Source organism: Colias croceus, chromosome 29 (genome assembly GCF_905220415.1).
Source record: "Colias croceus chromosome 29, ilColCroc2.1".
Taxonomy (NCBI): Eukaryota; Metazoa; Arthropoda; class Insecta; order Lepidoptera; family Pieridae; genus Colias; species Colias croceus.
In genome coordinates, this window is record NC_059565.1 from 2,559,667 (window position 1) to 2,585,045 (window position 25,379).

Below are 25,379 nucleotides of genomic sequence, written 5' to 3' on the forward strand. Positions count from 1 at the left end.
ACAAACTAAATATTTTGAGTTTTAAAATACTGACACTCCTCATGTTATCCACTTTAATCGGGTCCGTTTTTATCATTGCGTTGTACACCTGGACAAATTTATATGTATGTATCTAATATCCAAGGTAATATTAAAAATGAAAATTACATTAGCGGAAAGCCAACTATTTGTATGGAATTATAATTAAAAATATGAAAATATTTCAAATCAAGGCCTATTAGAAATCATAAAGTGTAAAAATAGGGAGGCAAGTTTTAGTTGAAAAAAATAATGTAATGTCGTGTAATTTTTTTTTTTTTTGGAATTTAATCAAGTTTTAAATTCTTTAAATGGAATTTTTAAATTCGCTGAAAATGTTATTTCTAGATCTTCAAATCTAATAATTTGATCTTAATAACGATCAATATTTAATTTGATATAACTTACCATGCTCTCTTTATTCTCATAAGACGCCATTTTTTGTTTCTGTTTGACTTCTTCCGTTTTTTCACCCATTTCAATCAGTTGATCAAACTCCGGGACTTTATTTTTGAGTTCCTGGTAAGTGCCTTGTCCCACTATCTGTAAGGGAATTCAATTTATTTGTCAATAAAACATATAATCAGTACATATTATATAAAATAAAATAAAATAAATAAAATAAAATAAAATAAAACAAAGTCGCTTTCTCTGTCCCCATGTCCCTAATCCCTATGTATGCTTAAATCCTAACTCTTAAAACTATGCAACGCATTTTGATGCGGCTTTTTTTACAGATAGAGTGGTTCAAGAGGAAAGTTTACGTATATAATTTAGTTAGTTTAGTTTTAGACAAAGCGGGCAAAGCCGCGGGTGGAAAGCTAGTTCATATAAACGAATGTTTTTTTATGTAAAGAAATAACATGTCAAGTCATTTTTTTTGTTAGAATCCGGCTCGAAGGACCATACAGATTGAAAGTCCTTCGAGCCGGATAAAAATACAAGCGTGACTTGTGACTATGTGACTTGTGATCGCCTCGCTAAGTTCGCGTGGTGATCGTTCGTTTTCTTTCGTTGATAATTATAGTGATTATATTTGGTTTTTGTGACGGTGGCGGGGAAAATAATATTGGTATTATTCCGAATTCAGTGATATTGTGTCAGTGATGATGATGATGAAGATGACGTCACTCACCCGTCCTGCCCGCATCACGCACACGTTAGCCGCGTGTCTCGCGTAGTTCGCGCGATGCGTCACGAGTACTACGGCACGATCGCGTAATAATCCACGCACGCATTCTTCGTATATCGCTTGTGCTACCTGTACAGTGGGAGTTATTTTTTTTTTTAAATTTACCGGTTGGCTTGGTTGGTAGTGACCCTGCCTTCCAAGCCATAGGTTCGATTCCCATTTAGGGCAAATATTTGATCAACATAGATATTTGCTCTGTCTCTGTGTGTTAATTATCTATATAAGTATTTATTTAAAATTATATATGTATGTTTATTAGCCATCTGGTTTCCATAACACAAGCGAAAGCTTAGTATGGAATCAGATCGTGCCATGTGTGAAAATTGTCCTGAAACATTTATTTATTTATTTTTACAGCTCCTCCTTTATTGAAATCGGTAAAAAAAATAAACAATACGTACTTTAGCATCAACAGCTGCCAACGGATCGTCTAAAAGATAGACATCTGCGTGCTGATACACGCAACGCGCGAGCGAAATGCGTGCACGTTGGCCACCAGATAGAGATGTACCTAAAATATTATATTCATGCCTTTATCTATTTTTATTATAATTATGTCGAGTATCCATACTAATATTATAAATGCGAAAATAACTCTGTCTGTCCGTCTTTTACTCAATCACGCCTAAACTACTGAACCAATTTTCATGAAATTTGGTATGGAGATATTCTTATACCCGAGAAAGGACATAGGCTACTTTTTATCCCGGGAAAATGACGCAATCCCGGAAATCCCACGGGAACGGGAACTATCCGGGTTTTTCTTTGACTGCGCGGGCGAAACCGCGGGCGGAAACCTAGTAGGCTATATATCATCTTGCTAAGACCAACAGGAGCGGAGCACTGCGGGTAAAACCGCAGGGCACAGCTAGTAAAAGATATTCAAGAGTTGATCACTGTCATTTCTAATTCCACTTTTTATTTTATTAAGGCGCGATTTTTCAATTTTTAGTTAAAACTTACCCGTCCAATAAAGTATTACACGATAATATTAAAATGTCACCTGTAAACTGTCAAATAAAGGCAAGAAGAAAATATTTTTGAAATGGTAGTTTAATACGTTATTCGACAAGTAAGTTTTAACCAACGATTGAAAAATCAGCCCTTATTCTATAAATCATGTGTTACCCTGATTTTTAACCTATATTAATGCATAGTCGATAAATTCACTTTAATCGATGTTTTTAGGCAGGTTACTTCCCTGCGAAGATAAAATTGATAGACGTCAAATGTTGCCTATTAAATTGGCTCCACTATACCTCTTTCACCAACAACACTTTTATCGCCATGTGGCAATATTTCCAGATCAGTTTTAAGCTGGCAACACTTGAGGACTTGCTTGTATCTACGTAGATCCATGTCTTGACCAAACAGGATATTTTGACGAACCTGTAACAATTAATGAATATAAATTTATAAAGAATAGAAAAAATTCGATCACGAGGCGAGACTCGAACCCGCATCCTTTCGCGCCATTTCGTCATTCTCGTGATCGAATTTTTTCTATTCTTTATGAATTTATATTTATAAAGCATTTGAATGCCATAAAACAAAAAATATCAGTTTCAATTAATGAATAGTTATTATGACTCGAAGGACCAAATTGATCTATACTCTATACTAATATTATAAAGCTGAAGAGTTTGTTTGACCGCGCTAATCTCAGGAACTACTGGTCCGATTTGAAAAATTCTTTCGGCGTTAGATAGCCCATTTATCGAGGAAGGCTATGTATCATCTCGCTGAGACCAACAGGAGCGGAGCACTGCGGGTGAAACCGCGGAGAACAGCTAGTTAATAGTTATATGTATTTATAACTAGCTGTCCGCCCCGGCTTCGCCCGTGGTATATATTCACGTTTTCTCTACATAAGAACCATCCTCGAACTTCAAGGAATATTATAAAAAAAGAATTAACGAAATCGGTTAAGCCGTTCTCAAGTTATGCGCTTACCAACATTTTGGGATAACTTACCGAAGCATCGATGAGCCGCGTACGCAATATTGTCTCTATTCAACATCACACCAAAAAGGTATTGCTTTTTTAATGTGTGCGTTTACCTGCGTGTGTGTGTGCGTTTGTGCGTACGGGTGTGTATATATTAGAATTTTGCACATTTTTCTTCGGCAATTTTTTAAGTTTTTTCTTTACGAATATTAATATTAACTTACCGAAGCATCAAATAACCAAGGATCTTGAGCCGCGTACGCGACATTCCCTCTAACGGACATCACACCACTGCTGGGTGTTAATTCTTTTAGAATGGCTTGAATTAATGTGGATTTGCCAGCGCCCACCGTACCGACGATCACTGTTAGCGTTTCTGGTTTTATCTGGAATAAAATTAGAATAAACTGGTTAATACTAGTTTTAAAAGTTGTAACTAACTTCTACAAGTGGACATTTTAAATTGGAAATTTGTAGGTAGTCTTTAAAATGTTTTCTCTTTGAAATAAATGTAGCTAAGCCACTCCACATACATTTCCTGTTTCTTTATTTATTTTTCACTTACTGTAACAAACATTGTTTCGTATTAAAAACATAATTATACATATACGCCCCAAGAGCATTGAAATAATAAATTCTTACTTGCCAGTTAAAAAATCAACCAGTGAAATAAGATGTGCAATGCCCAAATATGTATAATATTATGTAATTATGTAGCATTTAACTAATAGATTAGTTACACAGAACATAATAAGAACCTATAAAACCTGACCCATAACTTAACCCTAACTTAGCCAACATATCCTCTAAGGGCGTTAGTACACCTACGCATTCCTATGCGGCAGCGAATCTCTGCGGAACTACTGCGTAGCGAAATATCTGCGGAACATTAGTACACAGCAATGTTTTCGCAACTTTTTCGCAATGATATACCAAATTTTCCCCATGTTTGAAGTTTTCTCCATGCTACCTCTTTTTTGTACGTATTTTTATAATCTGCGTGTCCAATTGCGTATAATACGAAACTAGCGAAACTTAAACGTCTGTGTAATGGCCATTTCGCAGTTCCTTGCGAAACAATACTGACAAGGACGCAACTATTTCATATATCTATGTGCTAGAGTGAGACATATCATATGCGAAAACCTGCCATACTACTGACAGATTTTTCGTTGTTTCGCTGCCGCACATGCGTCGGTGTACTAAGGGCGTAACTTAGCCAACTTACTGTTATGTTAATATCCGCCAATGCGGGTATTTTTCTATCAAGTTGTTCATCTTCAGCATTCTTCCAATGTACTGTAAAGTCTTTTAGACTGACCAAGTAGTCCGGTTTGAGCTGATCCAAGTTTGAATCAGATTTTATGTATGCTTGTTGGCTGAAAATATAATAAGAATGTATAAAAATTGAGAAATTAGTAATTCTGTCATTTTGCTACATTTTCCATCGATGTTCCGATGATATTGCTCTAAGCGTCATGTTTTATTAGTTTTTCTGGATAAATGGAATATTTAGAAATTAAAGACTTTTTAACGGATTTTAAACGCGATTTAATCATTATATTATTTTCCCGACGCTTCGAACACTTTACAGCGAGCGTGGTCACGGGGAGACTGTCTCCCCGTGACCACGCGAAAATAATATAATGATTAAATCGCGTTTAAAATCCGTTAAAAAGTCTTTAATTTCTAAATGTATAATACTCGCGTAAAATCAAACCCTAGAAAATAAAATGGAATATTTAACAAAAAAATAATTCTTGCTATTTGAAAATAAAATTTCCCTAGATTAACTTGTTAAAACATGGGCTATTTTAGATACCCATCATTATACAGATTTTCTTTAACTTCCAATAAATAAAAGTCTTATCAAAAGAGATTATGCCTTTTAAACGTCCAGCAAAGATAAAACAAAATATTTTATAACATAACTATTACTTACAGAATAACCTGGAAGAAACTTACCCATTCCCAATTTTCTCAAACACGCCATTACTCTTAACCTCCTCCTTATCTATATTAACCAAATCGACGCCATCTTGATTCTCAACCTCTGGCAACACTAAAAACTCTTCCATCCTTTTCACACTGACATACGCTTCTAGCGTGAACGTTATTGCCAGTGGCAAAAAATCGACTAGTGTATATTTCAACATTTCATAGTAGGAGAATATTACAAATACTTTCGCGGCTGTCAAATCATTATCGAATGAGATAAAGGCAATAATACTGAGGAAAATGGCGACTTTGGTGTTGAGTTTGACGCATGAAATCATAACGGCCCGCAGCCAGGACATTTTCTTGATTACATTCATTTCTTTCCTGTAAAGAAATAATCGTCAATGTAGTAAATAAACCAAAAATAGTGCCGAGCACACGTATCAGAAGTGAAACTTGTTTGGCAAGATACCAGAATGGTCGCCTTATTCCATGACGCGACCTTAAAATTTTTAGTCCAGCTTTATTATATTGAAAATATTTGGAACAGTTAGTTATAGCCATTTTTAAATCATGTTAAATATTTATTTAATTATTAAATAAGATTTGTGACATCATGTAAACTGATAAACTACTGAAACATTTGAGACAAACAAATGCAATCAGATAACGATCTATATTTATTCTGTTATTTAACTTATGTTACAACACATGTGTTATTTGCATTATCATTTATTTACCGACTGCAGCGTCAGACGGAGGATTATGTTTTTTGAGTATTGTATGTGTGTATGTATGTTTTTCTTTGGTGATTATAGCTTCTATACTAATTTAATACCTTTATATTATTATATTTAATATTTATTACCCAAAGTTAACTAATACCTACCTAAATGGTTGAAAAATTGTCAAGTTTTTTGTTGTTTATTTTATATTATCCAACTAGCTTATCACCCGCGGCTTCACCCGCTTTGTCTAAAACCTTATAAATTATATAAAAAAACCTTCCTCTTAAATCACTTTATCTATTAAAAAAAACCACATCAACATCCGTTGCATAGTTTTAAAGATTTAAGCATACAAAGGGACATAAGGACAGAAAAAGCGACTTTGTTTTATACTATGTAATGATAGTGAAGTACTACACTTAAACACTAAGGTACACTTAACAGACACTAAATTAACACTTAACACACTAGGTATATCAACATTTTTGCCAAATTTAATAATACCGATATATATAACATGCTAATTTTATATCCCAAATACAATCAGATAACGATCTACGCGATTTGCCAATTATTTATGTATTTATTTTAAACTATACTCACTTTCTCGCCTGCCCAATGATACCAGCGAACGCGTTTTCCCAAGCGAACATTTTAATAGCCTCTATACTCTGTATAACTTCGTTCATTAGCCGAATACGATTGTCCGTCCGTACGGCGGTCTGACGACGGAGACGACTCGATATCTTGCCGAGGTAACCTGAAAAAGTATCAAGCAATTATAATATGCAATATGCATGTATATACAGGGTGTAATCGTTAAGTGTGCACGTGTGTGTCAAAAAACTTTAAACTGATACCGAAATTACTTAACCTAATGAGTAAAATGGCCGTCATAATTTTTTAAAAATAAAACGAGAATCGTTTGTTCCCTAAGCGGATGCTTATATCACAGTGGTATGTCAAAGCATTCAGCCCAAACGGTCCAATAGCCGATAAAATTATCTATTTGACAAAAACATTTCAACTTGAATTTTTCGATGAAGGGACAGGAAAATAATTAATTACATAAAAAAAACCTACTAGAATACTTGAAATTTAAATCCTTATTTACTACTTGTTGATAGTATTGTCACTTAAAAAACTAATTTCTGATGTATTTTATCAATTTAAGCATAGAATGTAATATAAATTCTTGAAAGGAGTAATCTACTAAATGCTATACTAGGTAAATTATACACAACAAATAAAAACAATAAAAACATTGACATTTTATAAACAACCAGACTCACAATCGCCTTTTAAAAGCTTGTCAATTAATATCCGAGAAATTTCATAAAACATTCATTGCAATGAGCATTCTATTTCGTGGCAGTAACGTTCAAATTCTATTAAAGGGCCTATAAAACTCTGCCTAATACATGTGTAAGTAGAGTTTTGCTTCGGACAATATTTAACACTTTTTCACTATTTACGTGATTGTGAGTCCAATTATCTATTCTACGTGCTTCAAACTCACCTTGTAGCGGTATAAACATGAGCAGAAAGGCGACTCCAATAATCGAAGATACGCCTATTTGCCTATACATCAGATAGACGATGATTATGCTCTCGATAGGTGTTCTTACAAGGTCCATCATGAAGATACTAGCCATGTCGAATCTTTGGGCGTCTGTTGTTAATAGATTAACCACGTGGCCCGCTAGGCCTTCGGAGGCTTTGCCCCCGGCGGTTAGATCTAGACGGAGCAACTGAAAAATAATTTAATGATGGATTGGTTGTTTTTTTTTATTGGGAAAAAAACAGGCTAAAAAAACAAATAACACTTACAGTGTTTTAAATTGTAACTGTAACTATGTATTTTCTGCATCTATATATATAAAACTCAAAGGTGACTGATATAGTGATCTATGAACGCACAGCCCAAACCACTGGACGTATCGGGCTGAAATTTGGCATGCAGGTAGATGTTAGGACGTAGGCATCCGCTAAGAAAGGATTTCCCGAAATTCTTGCGGGAACGGGGAAAAACGGGGATGCACGTACAAAGTCGTGGGCGGAAGCTAGTATGATATAAACTTGTAATGATAATTTTTAGTTTTATAGCAGCTCATAAATGTGAAAAATAATAAAGTATAAGTATAAGTACATAATCTTAATATATAATTATAAATCTCGTGTCACAATGTTTGTTCTCAATGGACTCCTAAACTACTTAACCGATTATAATAAAATTCGCACACCATGTGCAGTTCAATCCAACTTGAGAGATAGGGTAATTTAAATCTCAAATCGTTTTAGAGAAAGCGAGCGAAGCCGCGGGTGGTAAGCTAGTAATATATATAAACTTTCAATTCGTAATTTGTTGTGATAAAATTTTGTATACTAGTCCAAAACAATATATCTATGAAAAATATTATTCCATAATAAAAATTCTACGTTACCTTTAACCGACTTGAAAAAATAGAGTTCTAGTAAATAAAAACAACTTACTTTTCTATATATCAACGAACAACAAGCGACTCTGATCTTCATACTCAAATCCAACAACAATAACAACATTGGATGCATTAAAGTTGCGTTTATGGCCATAAAACTGAAAAAAAAAATTAATACATAATCTCTTTATTTCATTATCGAAGAAGCCATCATCACCTAAAATTTTGTGATTTATCTAGTTTGGTAGTCAGTTGATATTTGATTTTATGTCTATAAACATATAAATAACACACACATAAATAGACACACAGAGATTTTCTTAAATCCCACCAAAAACATAAATGTAAAAATTGGAGCCGAGTTCAATCGTTGACTTAATTTGCCAAAAAAAGAAATGAGATCTAAATGTGTGCCAAGTTCTGCAGACAGTCCAGAAATTTATTTACAAAGATGTATTAAGTTCTTAGGTTGACTGAAAACTCAATTGTTTTATTTTCCCTTAGAGAACAATGTTTATTCCAAAATATAACTTTTTTAATTTGAATAATATAATTATTTTCACAAAGCAAACAACTAATTACCTATTGAACCCCATAATTTGATGAGGCTAGTTTTTAGAACCTCACAAAATATAAACAGTATGTAAAACTAGCCTCATCAAATTATGGGGTTCAATAGGTCATTAGTTGTTTGCTTTGTGAAAATAATTATATTATTCAAATTAAAAAAGTTATATTTTGGAATAAACATTGTTCTCTAAGGGAAAATAAAACAATTGAGTTTTCAGTCAACCTAAGAACTTAATACATCTTTGTAAATAAATTTCTGGACTGTCTGCAGAACTTGGCACACATTTAGATCTCATTTCTTTTTTTGGCAAATTAAGTCAACGATTGAACTCGGCTCCAATTTTTACATTTATGTTTTTGGTGGGATATCATTACTTTTTGTACAGAAAATTACTCTGCAAATTTGATTTACTTTATAAATATTTATATACGATTTTTTTTCTTGCGGTTTCTCTGTATGGTTTGTTTAGTATTATTTTCTATATTTTCTTGTATGTTATGAATGTCAGCGCACATTGCCCCGTCATTATCTGCAATTTTTTAAACTCGTTTTCTGTTTAAAAGATTACATGATTTTCTAAACATCCAGCGTGAATTTGTACACACACTATTACCAAGATGCAAAGATCGTTGTAGAAGAATCGTCGCCTTACTCCATGACGTTACGGTATTGCCTTGACGCGATCTTGAAATTTTACTCTAAACGCGCCTAAAGATGTTTCACTCATATTAATATTACGCAAATTAAATCATTTCGACCTTCGACGAAGCCTTCTTCCATTACACCATTTATGGTAATTATTTTTGCATGCTTGTATTGGCTAAACATGTTTGTGCTTTATTAATATAATTGTATCACCATTGAATACCATGTTTAAAGCAAAATAAAGATTTTATTTATTTATTTATTTATTTACACTGAAATTAAAACTAAACTAAACACTCATAAATAAATGTGAATATGTAAAATTATATATTATTTTTAACTGTATGAGCAATAAAGGCAATACCTATTTTTATTACAATTTTTTTTTATTTTACGTTTAATAACAGTTTTGAATAAAGAAATCATGCAATCGAAGTAATCCGCCCTAGCGATACTAGCGCGAGTGAGTGTGATGTCAGAGGCGCTTCGAATCTACAGATATTTCGTCCTAAAATATGTAAACTTCAATAATCTATATCTCAGTCATTTATTGATGGATTTCAAAATTTTTTTCGGCCACTGATTAGTTTTGATCTATTTTTTAAGACTAGTAAGGTGAATATACTATTTTCTTTTTTTTTAAACTTTTCCATTTTTCCATACAAACAAAATTTATGTCATTGAAAAAAAAAATTAAATACAAATAAATTCAGTATTTTCTGATTTTTTCCTTTGTACACTCACTATTACCTAGTTGATTACAAAATTTGAACTTTCTAGGTCATCTGGAAGTGGGTTAGGTTTTGTATATGTCTATAAGTCAGTCAGTCTTAAAAATTGCGATTTTTGGATATTAATATCCCACCAAAAACATAAATGTAAAAATTGGAGCCGAGTTCAATCGTTGACTTAATTTGCCAAAAAAAGAAATGAGATCTAAATGTGTGCCAAGTTCTGCAGACAGTCCAGAAATTTATTTACAAAGATGTATTAAGTTCTTAGGTTGACTGAAAACTCAATTGTTTTATTTTCCCTTAGAGAACAATGTTTATCCCAAAATATAACTTTTTTAATTTGAATAATATAATTATTTTCACAAAGCAAACAACTAATGACCTATTGAACCCCATAATTTGATGAGGCTAGTTTTTAGAACCTCACAAAATATAAACAGTAGGTATGTAAAACTAGCCTCATCAAATTATGGGGTTCAATAGGTCATTAGTTGTTTGCTTTGTGAAAATAATTATATTATTCAAATTAAAAAAGTTATATTTTGGAATAAACATTGTTCTCTAAGGGAAAATAAAACAATTGAGTTTTCAGTCAACCTAAGAACTTAATACATCTTTGTAAATAAATTTCTGGACTGTCTGCAGAACTTGGCACACATTTAGATCTCATTTCTTTTTTTGGCAAATTAAGTCAACGATTGAACTCGGCTCCAATTTTTACATTTATGTTTTTGGTGGGATATTAATATCCAAAAATCGCAATTTTTAAGACTGACTGACTTATAGACATATACAAAACCTAACCCACTTCCAGATGACCTAGAAAGTTCAAATTTTGTAATCAACTAGGTAATAGTGAGTGTACAAAGGAAAAAATCAGAAAATACTGAATTTATTTGTATTTAATTTTTTTTTTCAATGACATAAATTTTGTTTGTATGGAAAAATGGAAAAGTTTAAAAAAAAAGAAAATAGTATATTCACCTTACTAGTCTTAAAAAATAGATCAAAACTAATCAGTGGCCGAAAAAAATTTTGAAATCCATCAATAAATGACTGAGATATAGATTATTGAAGTTTACATATTTTAGGACGAAATATCTGTAGATTCGAAGCGCCTCTGACATCACACTCACTCGCGCTAGTATCGCTAGGGCGGATTACTTCGATTGCATGATTTCTTTATTCAAAACTGTTATTAAACGTAAAATAAAAAAAAATTGTAATAAAAATAGGTATTGCCTTTATTGCTCATACAGTTAAAAATAATATATAATTTTACATATTCACATTTATTTATGAGTGTTTAGTTTAGTTTTAATTTCAGTGTAAATAAATAAATAAATAAATAAAATCTTTATTTTGCTTTAAACATGGTATTCAATGGTGATACAATTATATTAATAAAGCACAAACATGTTTAGCCAATACAAGCATGCAAAAATAATTACCATAAATGGTGTAATGGAAGAAGGCTTCGTCGAAGGTCGAAATGATTTAATTTGCGTAATATTAATATGAGTGAAACATCTTTAGGCGCGTTTAGAGTAAAATTTCAAGATCGCGTCAAGGCAATACCGTAACGTCATGGAGTAAGGCGACGATTCTTCTACAACGATCTTTGCATCTTGGTAATAGTGTGTGTACAAATTCACGCTGGATGTTTAGAAAATCATGTAATCTTTTAAACAGAAAACGAGTTTAAAAAATTGCAGATAATGACGGGGCAATGTGCGCTGACATTCATAACATACAAGAAAATATAGAAAATAATACTAAACAAACCATACAGAGAAACCGCAAGAAAAAAAATCGTATATAAATATTTATAAAGTAAATCAAATTTGCAGAGTAATTTTCTGTACAAAAAGTAATGATATCCCACCAAAAACATAAATGTAAAAATTGGAGCCGAGTTCAATCGTTGACTTAATTTGCCAAAAAAAGAAATTTGATTTACTTTATAAATATAATACTTTTTATATACGATTTTTTTTTCTTGCGGTTTCTCTGTATGGTTTGTTTAGTATTATTTTCTATATGCGCCTGAAGATGTTTCACTCATATTAATATTAGTTACGCAAATTAAATCATTTCGACCTTCGACGAAGCCTTCTTCCATTACACCATTTATGGTAATTATTTTTGCATGCTTGTATTAGCTAAACATGTTTGTGCTTTATTAATATAATTGTATCACCATTGAATACCATGTTTAAAGCAAAATAAAGATTTTATTTATTTATTTATTTACACTGAAATTAAAACTAAACTAAACACTCATAAATAAAGAATAAATAAATGTGAATATGTAAAATTATATATTATTTTTAACTGTATGAGCAATAAAGGCAATATTTTTATTACAATTTTCTTTTATTTTACGTTTAATAACAGTTTTGAATAAAGAAATCATGCAATCGAAGTAATCCGCCCTAGCGATACTAGCGCGAGTGAGTGTGATGTCAGAGGCGCTTCGAATCTACAGATGTTTCGTCCTAAAATATGTAAACTTCAATAATCTATATCTCAGTCATTTATTGATGGATTTCAAAATTTTTTTCGGCCACTGATTAGTTTTGATCTATTTTTTAAGACTAGTAAGGTGAATATACTAAGTATTTTCTATTTTTTTAAACTTTTCCATTTTTCCATACAAACAAAATTTATGTCATTGAAAAAAAAATTAAATACAAATAAATTCAGTATTTTCTGATTTTTTCCTTTGTACACTCACTATTACCTAGTTGATTACAAAATTTGAACTTTCTAGGTCATCTGGAAGTGGGTTAGGTTTTGTATATGTCTATAAGTCAGTCAGTCTTAAAAATTGCGATTTTTGGATATTAATATCTACGCAACTGTTTAATCTGTATTTATGAAATTTAAGGTTCTTGTTTATCTTGAGGTCCTCTTGATATGTACCAAATTTGGTTTATATAACTTAAATAGTTTTCGAGTTATAAGGGGGTGAAAAGTGGCTCGAAATGGTTCGTGTAAATATACACACGGCTGCTGCTCGCCAGTTCTCTTCGCTTGAACTCGGCTTGACACGCTGCCGCGTGTCTAGATTCTGTTTTTCTTATATGTTTTTCTTCTGTTTTTCTTATATGCATTGTATTCAATCGTATTATTTTTTTTCTATAATAGTTTAAAGAGAGAAGGTAGTATATAATGAAGTAGAGAAGGTAGTATAATAGTTTTTAAGAGAGAGGAAGAGCGGAATCTCCTGACACAAGCATTATATTTGCTTACTAAGAGTGTTCCAATCACAAATTATTTTAAGACTATGTAGTCATTTACATTTGTAAATGAAAGAAAGAAATAATTTAAAATTATTATTTTTCATTTCTACTTACCCAACTACCCCCATAGCGTATAAATATGCTTCGGTGACTGTCACGCCCGCGTGTGACGGTGAAAAGTAGTGGATCAACCCTTCGAGGCACATTGGTGTTAATATTCTGAAAAATAAACAATAAATACGTATAAAACAAGTTTTATTTCTAAATTAATTAAATTCTAAATTATTGTAATTACAATTTAAACTCGAAACTCAAAACTGTTTTGATCGTTTTCTTCATTCAACTTATCAATAAACGAAGTGTTTATTAAAACTAAAACATATTCGGAATATCGCTAATGCTGAAAAGAATCAGCAAGAAAAATCGATCAATAGTTCAATGTTATTTAAGGGTGTTATTAAATTCAAATTTGTATGATTGAATTAGAAAGGCAGGGTGGGGGACTACTACAAAGTTCTACAATATAAACTACTAGCTTACCGCCTGCGGCTTCGCCCGCTTTGTCTAAAACATAATAAATTATATACTAAAACCTTCATCTTGAATCACTATTATTAAAAAAACCGCATCAAAATCCGTTGCGTAGTTTTAAAGATTTAAGCATACAAAGGGACATAGGGACAGAGAAAGTGACTTTGTTTTATACTATGTAGTGATAAGTTGTCTATATCTATTGGCGACTGGCGTATAATAAACAACTTGACTGAAAATCATGTTCAAAAATTGTCTGAAGCAAAACTCTGCTTACGCGTGTATTAGGCAGAGTTTTCTTATGAGCGAAACAATCGACTTTGAACATTACTGCAACGAAACAAGGTGTTAATTTCAATGAATGTTTTATACAACAGCGCTCGGACATTTTTGACGAATTTTTATCGAATTTTCAGACGATTGTGAGTCTAGTTGTTTATAATACAGCATTTGCTCGATTTAATTAAAGCCTTACTAAAGGCCTATTCAAACTAGAGCGGTATCCGCTACCGCCATGAGTAGCGGTATCCCAATGGCACGCGATTAAATCTCTTACGTAGTATATTGTAGAGACTCTAATCGGGTACCGATCTCGGACCGAGTACAGCAGATCTCGGATACTTAGACCACGAGGATACCGCTCTAGTTTGAAAAGGCCTTAAAAAAAATCTTACCTAAGCGAGGTATCAATGATGGCAAATAAAACATTAGCTATTATAAATTTGAGACCATATATTCTTATAATACATCGCAATAGAGACGGCTTCCTCGTCTTATCTGAAAAAAAAACATATTAATCTATACTAAATGTTGAAGAATTTGTTTGTTTGAACGCGCTAATCTCAGGAACTACTGTTCCGATTTGAAAAAGTCTTTCGCTAATTAGCCCATTTATCGAAGAAGGCTATAGGCTAATATCGTCACGTCAAAACCAACAGTAGCGAAGCACTGCGGGTAAAACCGCGGGGCACAGATAGTTATTAACTAGATAATATTAAATGTACTTAAAGTATGTTAATTAAATTATTATCGTTTACCTTAACACACTTAAAACACTTATAAATTAAGTGACAATAAACAGTAATTAAGTTTTTCATGTAATCTTTAAATGTAAATTAAGCCTTTTTTATTTAGGTTGTTTATGTATATCTTTATTTTATTACTAACTAGAAGTCCGCCCCGGCTTCGCCCGTGGTACATATTTCGCAATAAAAGGTAGCCTATGTCCTTTCTCGGGTATCAAAATATCTCCATACCAAATTTCATGCAAATTGGTTCAGTAGTTAAGGCGTGATTGAGTAACAGACAGACAGACAGACAGACAGAGTTACTTTCGCATTTATAATATTAGTATGGATTTATTATTTGTTTTCAACCGACTACAAAATAGCGGAGTTCTCAATTTGACTGTATTTTTTTGTGTTTTTTTACCTCAGAACATTGGACAAGGTGAACCGATTTTAAGGATTATTTTTGAAGTGAAACTTCTTCAAGCGCGTTGAGGATAGATGTATGGATGTTTGTTATTCTTTCACGCAAATACTACTGAACCGATTACAATGAAATTTGTCATGTAGGTAGCTGAAAACCCAGATTAAGACATAGGCTAGTTTTTATCCCGGAAATCCCACCGGAACGGGAGTAATGCGGGTTTTTCTTTGAAAACGCGGGCGAAGCCAAGGGTGGAAATCTAGTACTCCATATTAATAGGCATAAAAGCTAGAAAAGTTATACATTTAATTTAAGTCACCTTGCTTATTAATTTCCTCTCTCCACTTTTCGCTCATGACGTCACCGCGCGGGGCCGCCCTGTGGCCTGGTGAACATCTACAATATATAATAAAATAATTTAAAAAAAAACATAACAAAAACAAAATAATGTAAATAATTACCTATTAGGTATACAAACATTGTACCACATAAAAAAGAACGTGTGCCGAACACACGTGTCAGAAGTGAAACTTCTTTTGCAATATTCAAAGCCTCGCCTTCGTCCATGACGTGACGGTATTGCCATGATGCGATCTTGAAATTTTACTCTCAAAGTGCCTAAAGAACAAAAATATGTATGTCTCACCTGTAAACATCTGATATACTGAGCTGCCCTTTTCTGCCCTTCTCGAAGATTGGACGTGTGTACCTAGAATGATTATATTCATCTTGTTAGAGAATAGCTCAATATTTTTTTCACTAACATAAACGGAAAAATGACTGAATACAAATAAAAAATGTTCAAAAAGCCAAACTTTATAGAAAAAGTAATAAAATAATTGTTAAGGTGATTGCTACGATCTGTTCCCAGCCAATGTTCCGCTAGATGGCGCTGAATTCTACATTTCTAGTTTATTTGAGTTTTTGCGTAATTGGAAAACCTTAAAGTCGTAGGAATAGTCATGGCGGTTACTGAATATTATATTTTATTGAAATATGTCATATCATTGCCTTAAAATCCACCCGATTCGGTAAAAAAATGCATTATAACATCTGTCATTGCATACAGGGTCGTTTACACACACAGACGTATACAAAAATGATAAAGATTTAAGTCTAGATGGCGTGAATCGTGAAACACAGACGTATACAAAAATTATAAAGATTTAACTCTAGATGGCGTGAATCTAAAACAAGTTTTCCATTTTTCTGTATGGGTAGACAAAACTTCAAAACGCCACCTGCTACGGTCTATATTAGGAACGATTAGCTTTCCGCCCGCATTTAAAAAAAAAACCCGCATAGTTCCCGTTCCCGTGGGATTTCCGGGATAAAACCCATTCAATGTGTCCAAGTTACGTTCTATATGTGTGCTAAATTTCATTGTTATCGGTTCAGTAGTATTTGCGTGAAACACACACATGATACACATCCTCACAAACTTTCGCATTAGTAGGAAGTAGGATTGTTATAAAAATAAAAGTTATATTTGTTGACGTAAACTATTTTGTTGTAATTTTGGGAAATAAATAATGTCAAAATTGATTACAATAAAACGCAGTTTTATTTTATTACATTACACTATTGTTTTTTTTATCAAAACATGTATTTGAAGTAGCATATACCTATGATATAATATTATGCTGATCCAAGCATTTTCACTCAAAACTAATATCACTAATGATTTGTAAAAGTAAATTATTTCAATATATACATTTCATGACCAACAAGTAAGAATAATTATTCATACAACAACAAATCTAAAACACTATTTACTATGGAAAAAAACCAGGAAGGTGAAAAAGATATTTACGATTTCGACGCACTCGACTTTTAGTAAAATATAGTAGGTAAAAATTAAACAATGGTAATGTAAATTCTAAACAAACTACTACCAAAATACAATTAGAACAAAAATCATTTGACTTGTTTATTTCACCCAGAGGCCAGAGGCAGCTCGTGACAAAATTGTATAGGTGTTCACTTGAAATAAAACAACGAAAATACAATAGCGTTAGCGGGATGATTCATTACAAAAAAATGAGCACCACATTTTATAAATGTCTATAACACTAAAAATTACAAAGTACAGGCTATTTCAAAACGAATTCAATGATTATCAATAATTAGCAAAACACCGAATTTGCATTCGCGAGCGTAGGTATCCATAGTGTTTGTCACTGACGGTCACTGACCTCTATAACTTATAGTTACTTATACGTGAGAATCAAAACGCTACTTGCTACGGTTTATTATGAACGATTGTTATAAAAATAAAAGTTATACAATATATACATATTTGTTGGCGTAAACTATTTTATTCATCATTAATTTTGGAAAATAAATAATGTCTAAATTGATTACAATAAAACGCAGTTTTATTTTATTACATTACACTATTGTTTTTTTTTATCAAAACATGTATGTATTTGAGTAGTTAGTAGCATATTATATTCTGAATTTCTGATCCATGCCTATTCACTCAAAACTAATAACACTAATGATTTGTAACAGTAAATTATTTCAATAGTTGTAGGTATTTGAACATTTCCCAACAAGACGTAAGAATAATTATTCGTAGGTATACAAGATACAATAACAAATCTAATACACTATTTATTATTTTATAATTTATTATTTACTAGCGGTCCGCCCCGGCTTCGCCCGTGTTTACGTTTTCTCTCCATAAGAAATAAGAACCATCCTCGTACTTCAAGGAATATAATAAAAAACGCTACAATAAACGCTAAAAAATCGCTACAATAATTATATTTCAATTTTATCTTTTTATACCTAGTAGAACTGGCCGACGAATAAAAAAAATCGTATTAGAATAAATTTAAACAATAAATTACGGAACAAAAAAAGGATTGTAACTAACTGAATCAGGTATGTTTGTTTCTTGGCGCACCGTTTTCGACGTCGCGACGCGCGACGTAAGCGTATAGGTATAGGTACCTACTTTGCTAAAACAATTAACAAACTAATAAAATTGTGTGTCTGTCTGAAAATTCGGAAAAGCATATTTTGCAAGTTTGTGATTACTTTGATAGTTTACCGATTTATAATAATTGTAATTGTAATTGTATAATATATCATTTGCAATGTGGTGAAATTTCATAAAAATCACGGGCCAATTTTTTGTTTTGAATCCCACCGAAAATATAATTGCGTTATTAGAATAATTAATTACTATACCTACCCACGATCAATTATTACATTTAACAATATAGTCACAGAATACATAATAGTAGAAATAGTCTCAAATGCATACTAGAGAAATATTGCAATTTGATTCAATTAAAATGCATAGCATACAAAAATAAATTCACAACACAAGAAATTCCGCGCGCAAATCATAGCGCGTGTCAATGAAATCAAGAATGTTTTATATCAAGCCGAAGACGACGCGACGCCGAACAAAAGTACCTACGACGGACGACCACGCTTCGAGTTGCCAAACAACAATAATGAGTAATAAATTGTTCACAAAAAAAACAATTTTCCATTTTTCTGTATGAGTAGACAGAACTTCAAAACGCCACCTGCTACGGTTTATATTTTGATCAATAATTTATTGATTTTTTTTATTGATCAATAATTTTGGAATTTAAAATTGTCAACATTGATTACAATAAAACGCAGTTTTATTTTATTACACTATTGTTTTTTTATCAAAACATGTATTTGAAGTACCATATAATATTATGCTGATCCAAGCATTTTCACTCAAAACTAATATCACTAATGATTAGTAAAAGTAAATTATTTCAATATACATTTCATATCCAACAAGTAAAAATAATTATTATTATTCCTACCTACAACAACAAACCTAAAACACTATTTACTATGGGAAAATAACCAGGAAGGTGAAAAACATATTATTATTATTTACGATTTCGACGCACTCGACTTTTAGTAAAATATAGTAGGTACTTAGGTAAAAATATTATTATGGTTTTGATCACAGACATATGTCTGTGGTTTTGATTTTAGCTACTAGTATCAGAAAACTGCGTGTTCAATGCACGTCGGGATCACACAACTGTGGAGGAAGGAAGGTGGAATACCTCCATCGAATAAGTGAAGTTTCTCGACATACCTAGGTACTCGATTGGCCGGCCGGCCTCTGAGCACCACATTTTATAAATGTCTATAACACTAAAAATTACAAAGTACAGGCTATTTAAAAACGAATTCAATGATTATCAATAATTAGTAAATCACCGAATTTGCATTCGCGAGCGTAGGTATCCATAGTGTTCGTCACTGACCTCTATAACTATAAGTTAGTCAGTGGTGTTTGTTTATAAGATAGGAGTGGCAACTGGCAACTGGCAACGTCGCGCCGCGCGCGCAATTGCTGCTGTCATGCGATGCGGCAACGTTGCATGAGAATCAAAGTTATGCTACGGCTTATTATGAACGATTGTTATAAAAATAAAGTTATACAATATACATACATATTTGTTGGCGTAAACTATTTTATTCATCATTAATTTTGGAAAATAAATAATGTCTAAATTGATTACAATAAAACGCAGTTTTATTTTATTACATTACACTATTGTTTTTTTTATCAAAACATGTATGCATTTGAGTAGTTAGTAGGTAGCATATTATATTCTGAATTTCTGATCCATGCCTATTCACTCAAAACTAATACTAATGATTTGTAACAGTAAATTATTTCAATAGGTAGGTATTTGAACATTTCCCAACAAGACGTAAGAATAATTATTCGTATACAAGATACAATAACAAATCTAATACACTATTTATTATTTTATTATTTACTAGCGGTCCGCCCTCTTTTTATACCTAGTAGAACTGGCCGACGAATAAAAAAAATCGAATTAGATAATTAGGTATGTTTGTTTCTGGGCGCACCGTTTTCGACGACGCGACGCGCGACGTAAGCGTATAGGTATAGGAACCTACTTTGCTAAAACAAACTAAGTAATAAAATTGTGTGTCTGTCTGAAAATTCGGAAAAAGCATATTTTGCAAGTTTGTGATTACTTTGATAGTTTACCGATTTATAATATGTAATTGTAATTGTAATTGTTTATTATATCATTTGCAATGTGGTGAAATTTCATAAAAATCACGAGCCAATTTTTTGTTTTGAATCCCACCGAAAATATAATTGCGTTATTAGAATAATTATTAATTAATTAATTAATTACTATACCTACCCACGATCAATTATTACAATATAGTCTCAAATGCTTACTAGAGAAATAATGCAATTTGATTCAATGCATAGCATACAAAAATAAATTCACAACACAAGAAATTCCGCGCGCAAATCATAGCGCGTGTCAATAACACTCATCAAGCCGACGACGACGCGACGCCGAACAAAAGTACCTACGACGGACGACCACGCTTCGAGTTGCCAAGTTACAACAATAATGAGTAATAAATTGTTTACAAAAAAAAACAAGTTTTCCATTTTTCTGTATGAGTAGACAGAACTTCAAAACGCCACCTGCTACCGTTTGTAACGATTGTTATAAAAATAAAAGTTATATTTGTTGGTGTAAACTATTTTATTGATCAATAATATTGGAAAATAATTGTCAACATTGATTACAATAAAACGCAGTTTTATTTTATTACACTATTGTTTTTTTTTATCAAAACATGCATTTGAAGTACCATATAATATTATGCTGATCCAAGCATTTTCACTCAAAACTAATATCACTAATGATTTGTAAAAGTAAATTATTTCAATATACATTTCATAACCAACAAGTAAGAATAATTATTATTATTCCTACCTATAACAACAAACCTAAAACACTATTTACTATGGGAAAATAACCAGGAAGGTGAAAAACATATATTTACGATTTCGACGCACTCGACTTTTAGTAAAATATAGTAGGTAAACATAATATAGGAGTAACGGAGTAGAGTATACTAATTACTGATACCTACTTTGATAAAACAAACTATTTGTTTGTCTGTCTGAAAATTCGGAAGTACTTTGGTAGTTTACCGATTTATAATAATATTGTATATATCGTTGTTTAAAAAATATTCAAAGTTCAAACACAATAAAATATGATATACTGATTTATCACTGGTTTCAGTGATGAACTGATGAGTCAATGTTAGCCACTATACTTTCGTCATACGTGTGTATGATTGATGTGATTTGCAACGTGGTGATATTTCAGAAAAATCACGGGTCAAATTGTCCCACCGAAAATATAACTGCGTTATAAGAATAACTATACCTACGATAAATTATACATAATACAATATAGTCTCAAATGCATACTAGTGAAATATTTTATTTGAATCAATAAAATAAAAATAAAAAAAAAAAAAAATAATACAAAAATAAATTCACAACACAAGAAAATCCGCGCGCAAATCATAGCGCGTGACAATGAAATCAAGAACTTTCGAGCCGACGCGACGCGGACGACGAAGGAGCCTAACAAAAGTACCTACAATCATAGGCGGCTCGTGACAAAATTGTATGGCCGACGGCCGTGTTCACTTGAAATAAAACAACGAAAATAGGTACCTACAATAGCGTTAGCAGTACAAAAAAAATGAGCACCACATTATAAATGTCTATTTATACACTAAAAATTATAGAGTATTTCAAAACGAATTCAATTATTATTTAGCAATAATTAGAAAATCCCCGAATTTGCATTCGTGATCGTATTCATAGTGTTTGTCTACACTAATATTATAAAGAGGAAAACTTTGTTTGTTTGTTTGATTGTAATGAATAGGCTCATAAACTATTGGACATTTTACCAATGTTTGCAAGTTTGTGATTACTTTGATAGTTTACCGATTTATAATAATTGTATACTTATATCATTGTTTAAAAATATTCAAACACAATATGATATAGGTACCGATTTATCACTGGTTTCAGTGATGAACTGATGAGTCAATGTTAGCCACAATACTAATCACTTTCGTCATACATGTGTATGAACTATGATTGATGTGATTTGCAATGTGGTGAAATTTCATAAAAATCACGGGCCAATTTTTTGTTTTGAATCCCACCGAAAATACATATATTACTAATTGCGTTATTAGAATAATTAATTAGTTACTATACCCACGATCAATTATTACAATTTACAATATAGTCTCAAATGCATACTAGAGAAACATTGCAATTTGAATCAATTAAAATGCATAGCATACAAAAATAAATTCACAACACAAGAAATTCCGCGCGCAAATCATAGCGCGTGTCAATGAAATCAAGAATGTAATTTTATATCAAGCCGACGACGACGCCGAACTAAAGTACCTACAGTACCATTTACCTTCAGTGTACAATACAGTTTACAGACCTACGACGGACGAACAATAATGAGTAATAAATTGTTTACAAAAAAAAACATAGTTTCTAAGGTCATTAGTTTTATTTTATTTTATTGTTATTTTCTTTGAACGATTGGAAATGAAATTACTCAATTTTTACACAGAACTTTGATTTATTAGAATTATGCTCATTATGTATAAGATAACGAACGCGAATGCACGACATCTAGCGCGTCAATGTCTAAACATCGCCTTTCGTTTAGACATTGACGCGCTAGATCTGTAATAAGTATATAGTCTATGCGCTAGATGTCGTGCTTTATGTCGTGTTTCGCTTGGCAAAAGTCACGCACACTACTGTAGAAGTGTCAAATTTTTCCGGTATTTTACTGTTGTTTTTCTAAGTAAATATTGTAAATTATTGATTAAAAAGGTCGAACGCGCACACATTTCATTATAGAGAAGTGATAAAATGATTAGTTTTAAAGAAATAGTGTCTGTGTTAAGTGTTTAGAGGTAATCAAAAATGTATGGAGGGACGGTCGGAACATCCACCTTAAAAAAGCATAATTATTCATTGATTAGTTGTTATTTATCAGTTTGGATTTTCTTTGCAACCTCAATTTTCTATGATACAAAACCCTTACTGGCTAGCTACTAGTTATTATTCTGTGCTATTACGAAAGAAATATAATAGTCTAAGATCCGAACCTAAATCGACCATCGTGATAATAGAATAAGACCAATTTTATAATTAGTCTATTAAAAAATGTATTTAAAATGGATTTTCTGGAAACATCCTGGACAGGATATTTTTAATTGATTATTAAAAAATCTTTTTTTAATTATTTTGCAGTATCGCGATAATAAAAAATTTAGGATACAAATAATATTATGATGTTCTACTATAAGCTTTAACTGTAAACAAGTATAAAAACTGCACATTACTTGTATTCAAATGGGTACATATTACTTACCAAAAGCATATTTTCGAGAAAAAATTAGCCCTTTCCCGCGGATTCTGTTCCCTATCAATGTTAAAGTATCCGGGATCCATCGCGCACTTACAACTACACTATAACACTAACACTATAATATAATAATAAATAAATAATTGCACTTTATATCACATGTAAATGCACGACGACACTTTCGCACCGAAAATCTTCAAATTCTCATCTTCACTTTGACGCCATACTGAAACAAATTATTATTTTTATTATTTAATTTTCAAGAAAATTTAAATGTATACAGTATGTTTCTTAAAAAGGCAATTTTACAAATTACTAGCTATAAGCTGTCCCGGCAAACGTTGTTCTGCGTTTCTCCTATCACTTGAGCTTCTAAGATCTACCCAATAGGCACACAAAATTTAATGAGAATCGGTCTAGCCGTTTCGGAGGAGTATGGTAACTAACATTGTGACACGAGAATTTTATATGTAACATATTTTATAGGTATAGAGATAGATAGATATCTAAGATAGAAGATAAGGTAGTGGATGATTCAATATAAGGTTCTGTTTAGTAAGATGCAGGAAATATATTGATTCCTAATTTATCTGCAGAAAACAATTTAAATTTTCATACATAGCCGAACAATGCAGTTTTTATTGTAATGACATAGCCTCTTGCGTGCTAGGGTTTCGCTTGTTTCTTGGGAGTGAGCGCGCGTGTTATTTGTATTGGTTTTCTTGTTTTTTGGAATGAGGAGGTGAGAGTGTTAACGGAGGTGGGCCCACTACCGTGCCCGCTGCCGTGGTCGTGGACGATTTCAAAGGAGTACCCGCGGCCCCGGTTAACTGCGCGGCTTGACGGAACACAGTGGGGTTTTAGTCGGTAAGAATCCGACATAACCCACAGCTCCTTCCCCGGGGGCCGTGGGTATCTTTAGAAGATTTCCCCACTTTAAAAAAAAAGGTACGTGAGTAGCCGGCTTATGAGATCGGTCCTTAGATTCACATTTCACATAATAATTTAATTCTCATTATACCTTGAATCTTAATGGAATATAAATTACACATGTAGATATGTAGGTTTGCATTTAATTTAAATCGTTGCAATCAAAATGTGATGATGATGATGAATGCATTTTTTCACTTTTAAATTAAACTTTAAAAATTAAATCACTACATAGTATATAACAAATTTGCTTTCTCTGTCCCTATATACCTATGTAAGCTGAAATCTTTAAAACTACGCAACGTACTTTAATATAGTTTTTGAAGTTTAACTTCTTTAGGCGCGTTGAGAGTCAAATTTTAAAGTCGCGTCATGGAGAAGGCGACGATTTTGATATCTTTGAATCTTGTCAAAGAAGTTTCACTTCTGACACGTGTCTGATTAAGAAAACGGTTTTATAATGTACTAGCTTTCCGCCAGCGGCTTCGTCCGCGTAGTTAAAGAAAAACCCGCATAGTTCCCGTTCCCGTGGGATTTCCGGAATAAAACCTATCCCATGTCCCTGCTCAGGTCTCAAGCTATATCTGTGCCAAATTTGAAGTAAATCCATGCAGTATATTTTGAGTTTAGCCCGGACATACAAACAGACAACAATACTATAAACTATATGCTTCGATATTGATTGTAGATTACGCCCCAAGTGTTATTTAAAAAATATATTCAATGCTTTGACTTTCCTA

General features: G+C 32.2%; 1 protein-coding gene across 1 annotated transcript in view; it reads right to left on the minus strand.

Annotated features, from left to right (window-relative positions):
* The window catches only part of LOC123704367 (probable multidrug resistance-associated protein lethal(2)03659), a 53,313-nt gene that overhangs the window by 15,583 nt on the left and 12,351 nt on the right, over positions 1 to 25,379 (minus strand). The window contains exons 2-16 of the mRNA XM_045652720.1: positions 23,716 to 23,935; positions 16,065 to 16,127; positions 15,738 to 15,814; positions 14,662 to 14,764; positions 13,571 to 13,675; positions 8,317 to 8,419; positions 7,343 to 7,574; positions 6,427 to 6,583; positions 5,123 to 5,479; positions 4,386 to 4,536; positions 3,382 to 3,543; positions 2,470 to 2,599; positions 1,612 to 1,721; positions 1,154 to 1,279; positions 427 to 561 (exon numbers count right to left, since the gene is read on the minus strand). Coding sequence (XP_045508676.1) covers positions 427 to 561; positions 1,154 to 1,279; positions 1,612 to 1,721; positions 2,470 to 2,599; positions 3,382 to 3,543; positions 4,386 to 4,536; positions 5,123 to 5,479; positions 6,427 to 6,583; positions 7,343 to 7,574; positions 8,317 to 8,419; positions 13,571 to 13,675; positions 14,662 to 14,764; positions 15,738 to 15,814; positions 16,065 to 16,127; positions 23,716 to 23,795 — 2,091 coding nt within the window. The 5' untranslated portion in view covers positions 23,796 to 23,935. The remainder of the gene's footprint in view (positions 1 to 426; positions 562 to 1,153; positions 1,280 to 1,611; positions 1,722 to 2,469; positions 2,600 to 3,381; positions 3,544 to 4,385; positions 4,537 to 5,122; positions 5,480 to 6,426; positions 6,584 to 7,342; positions 7,575 to 8,316; positions 8,420 to 13,570; positions 13,676 to 14,661; positions 14,765 to 15,737; positions 15,815 to 16,064; positions 16,128 to 23,715; positions 23,936 to 25,379) is intronic.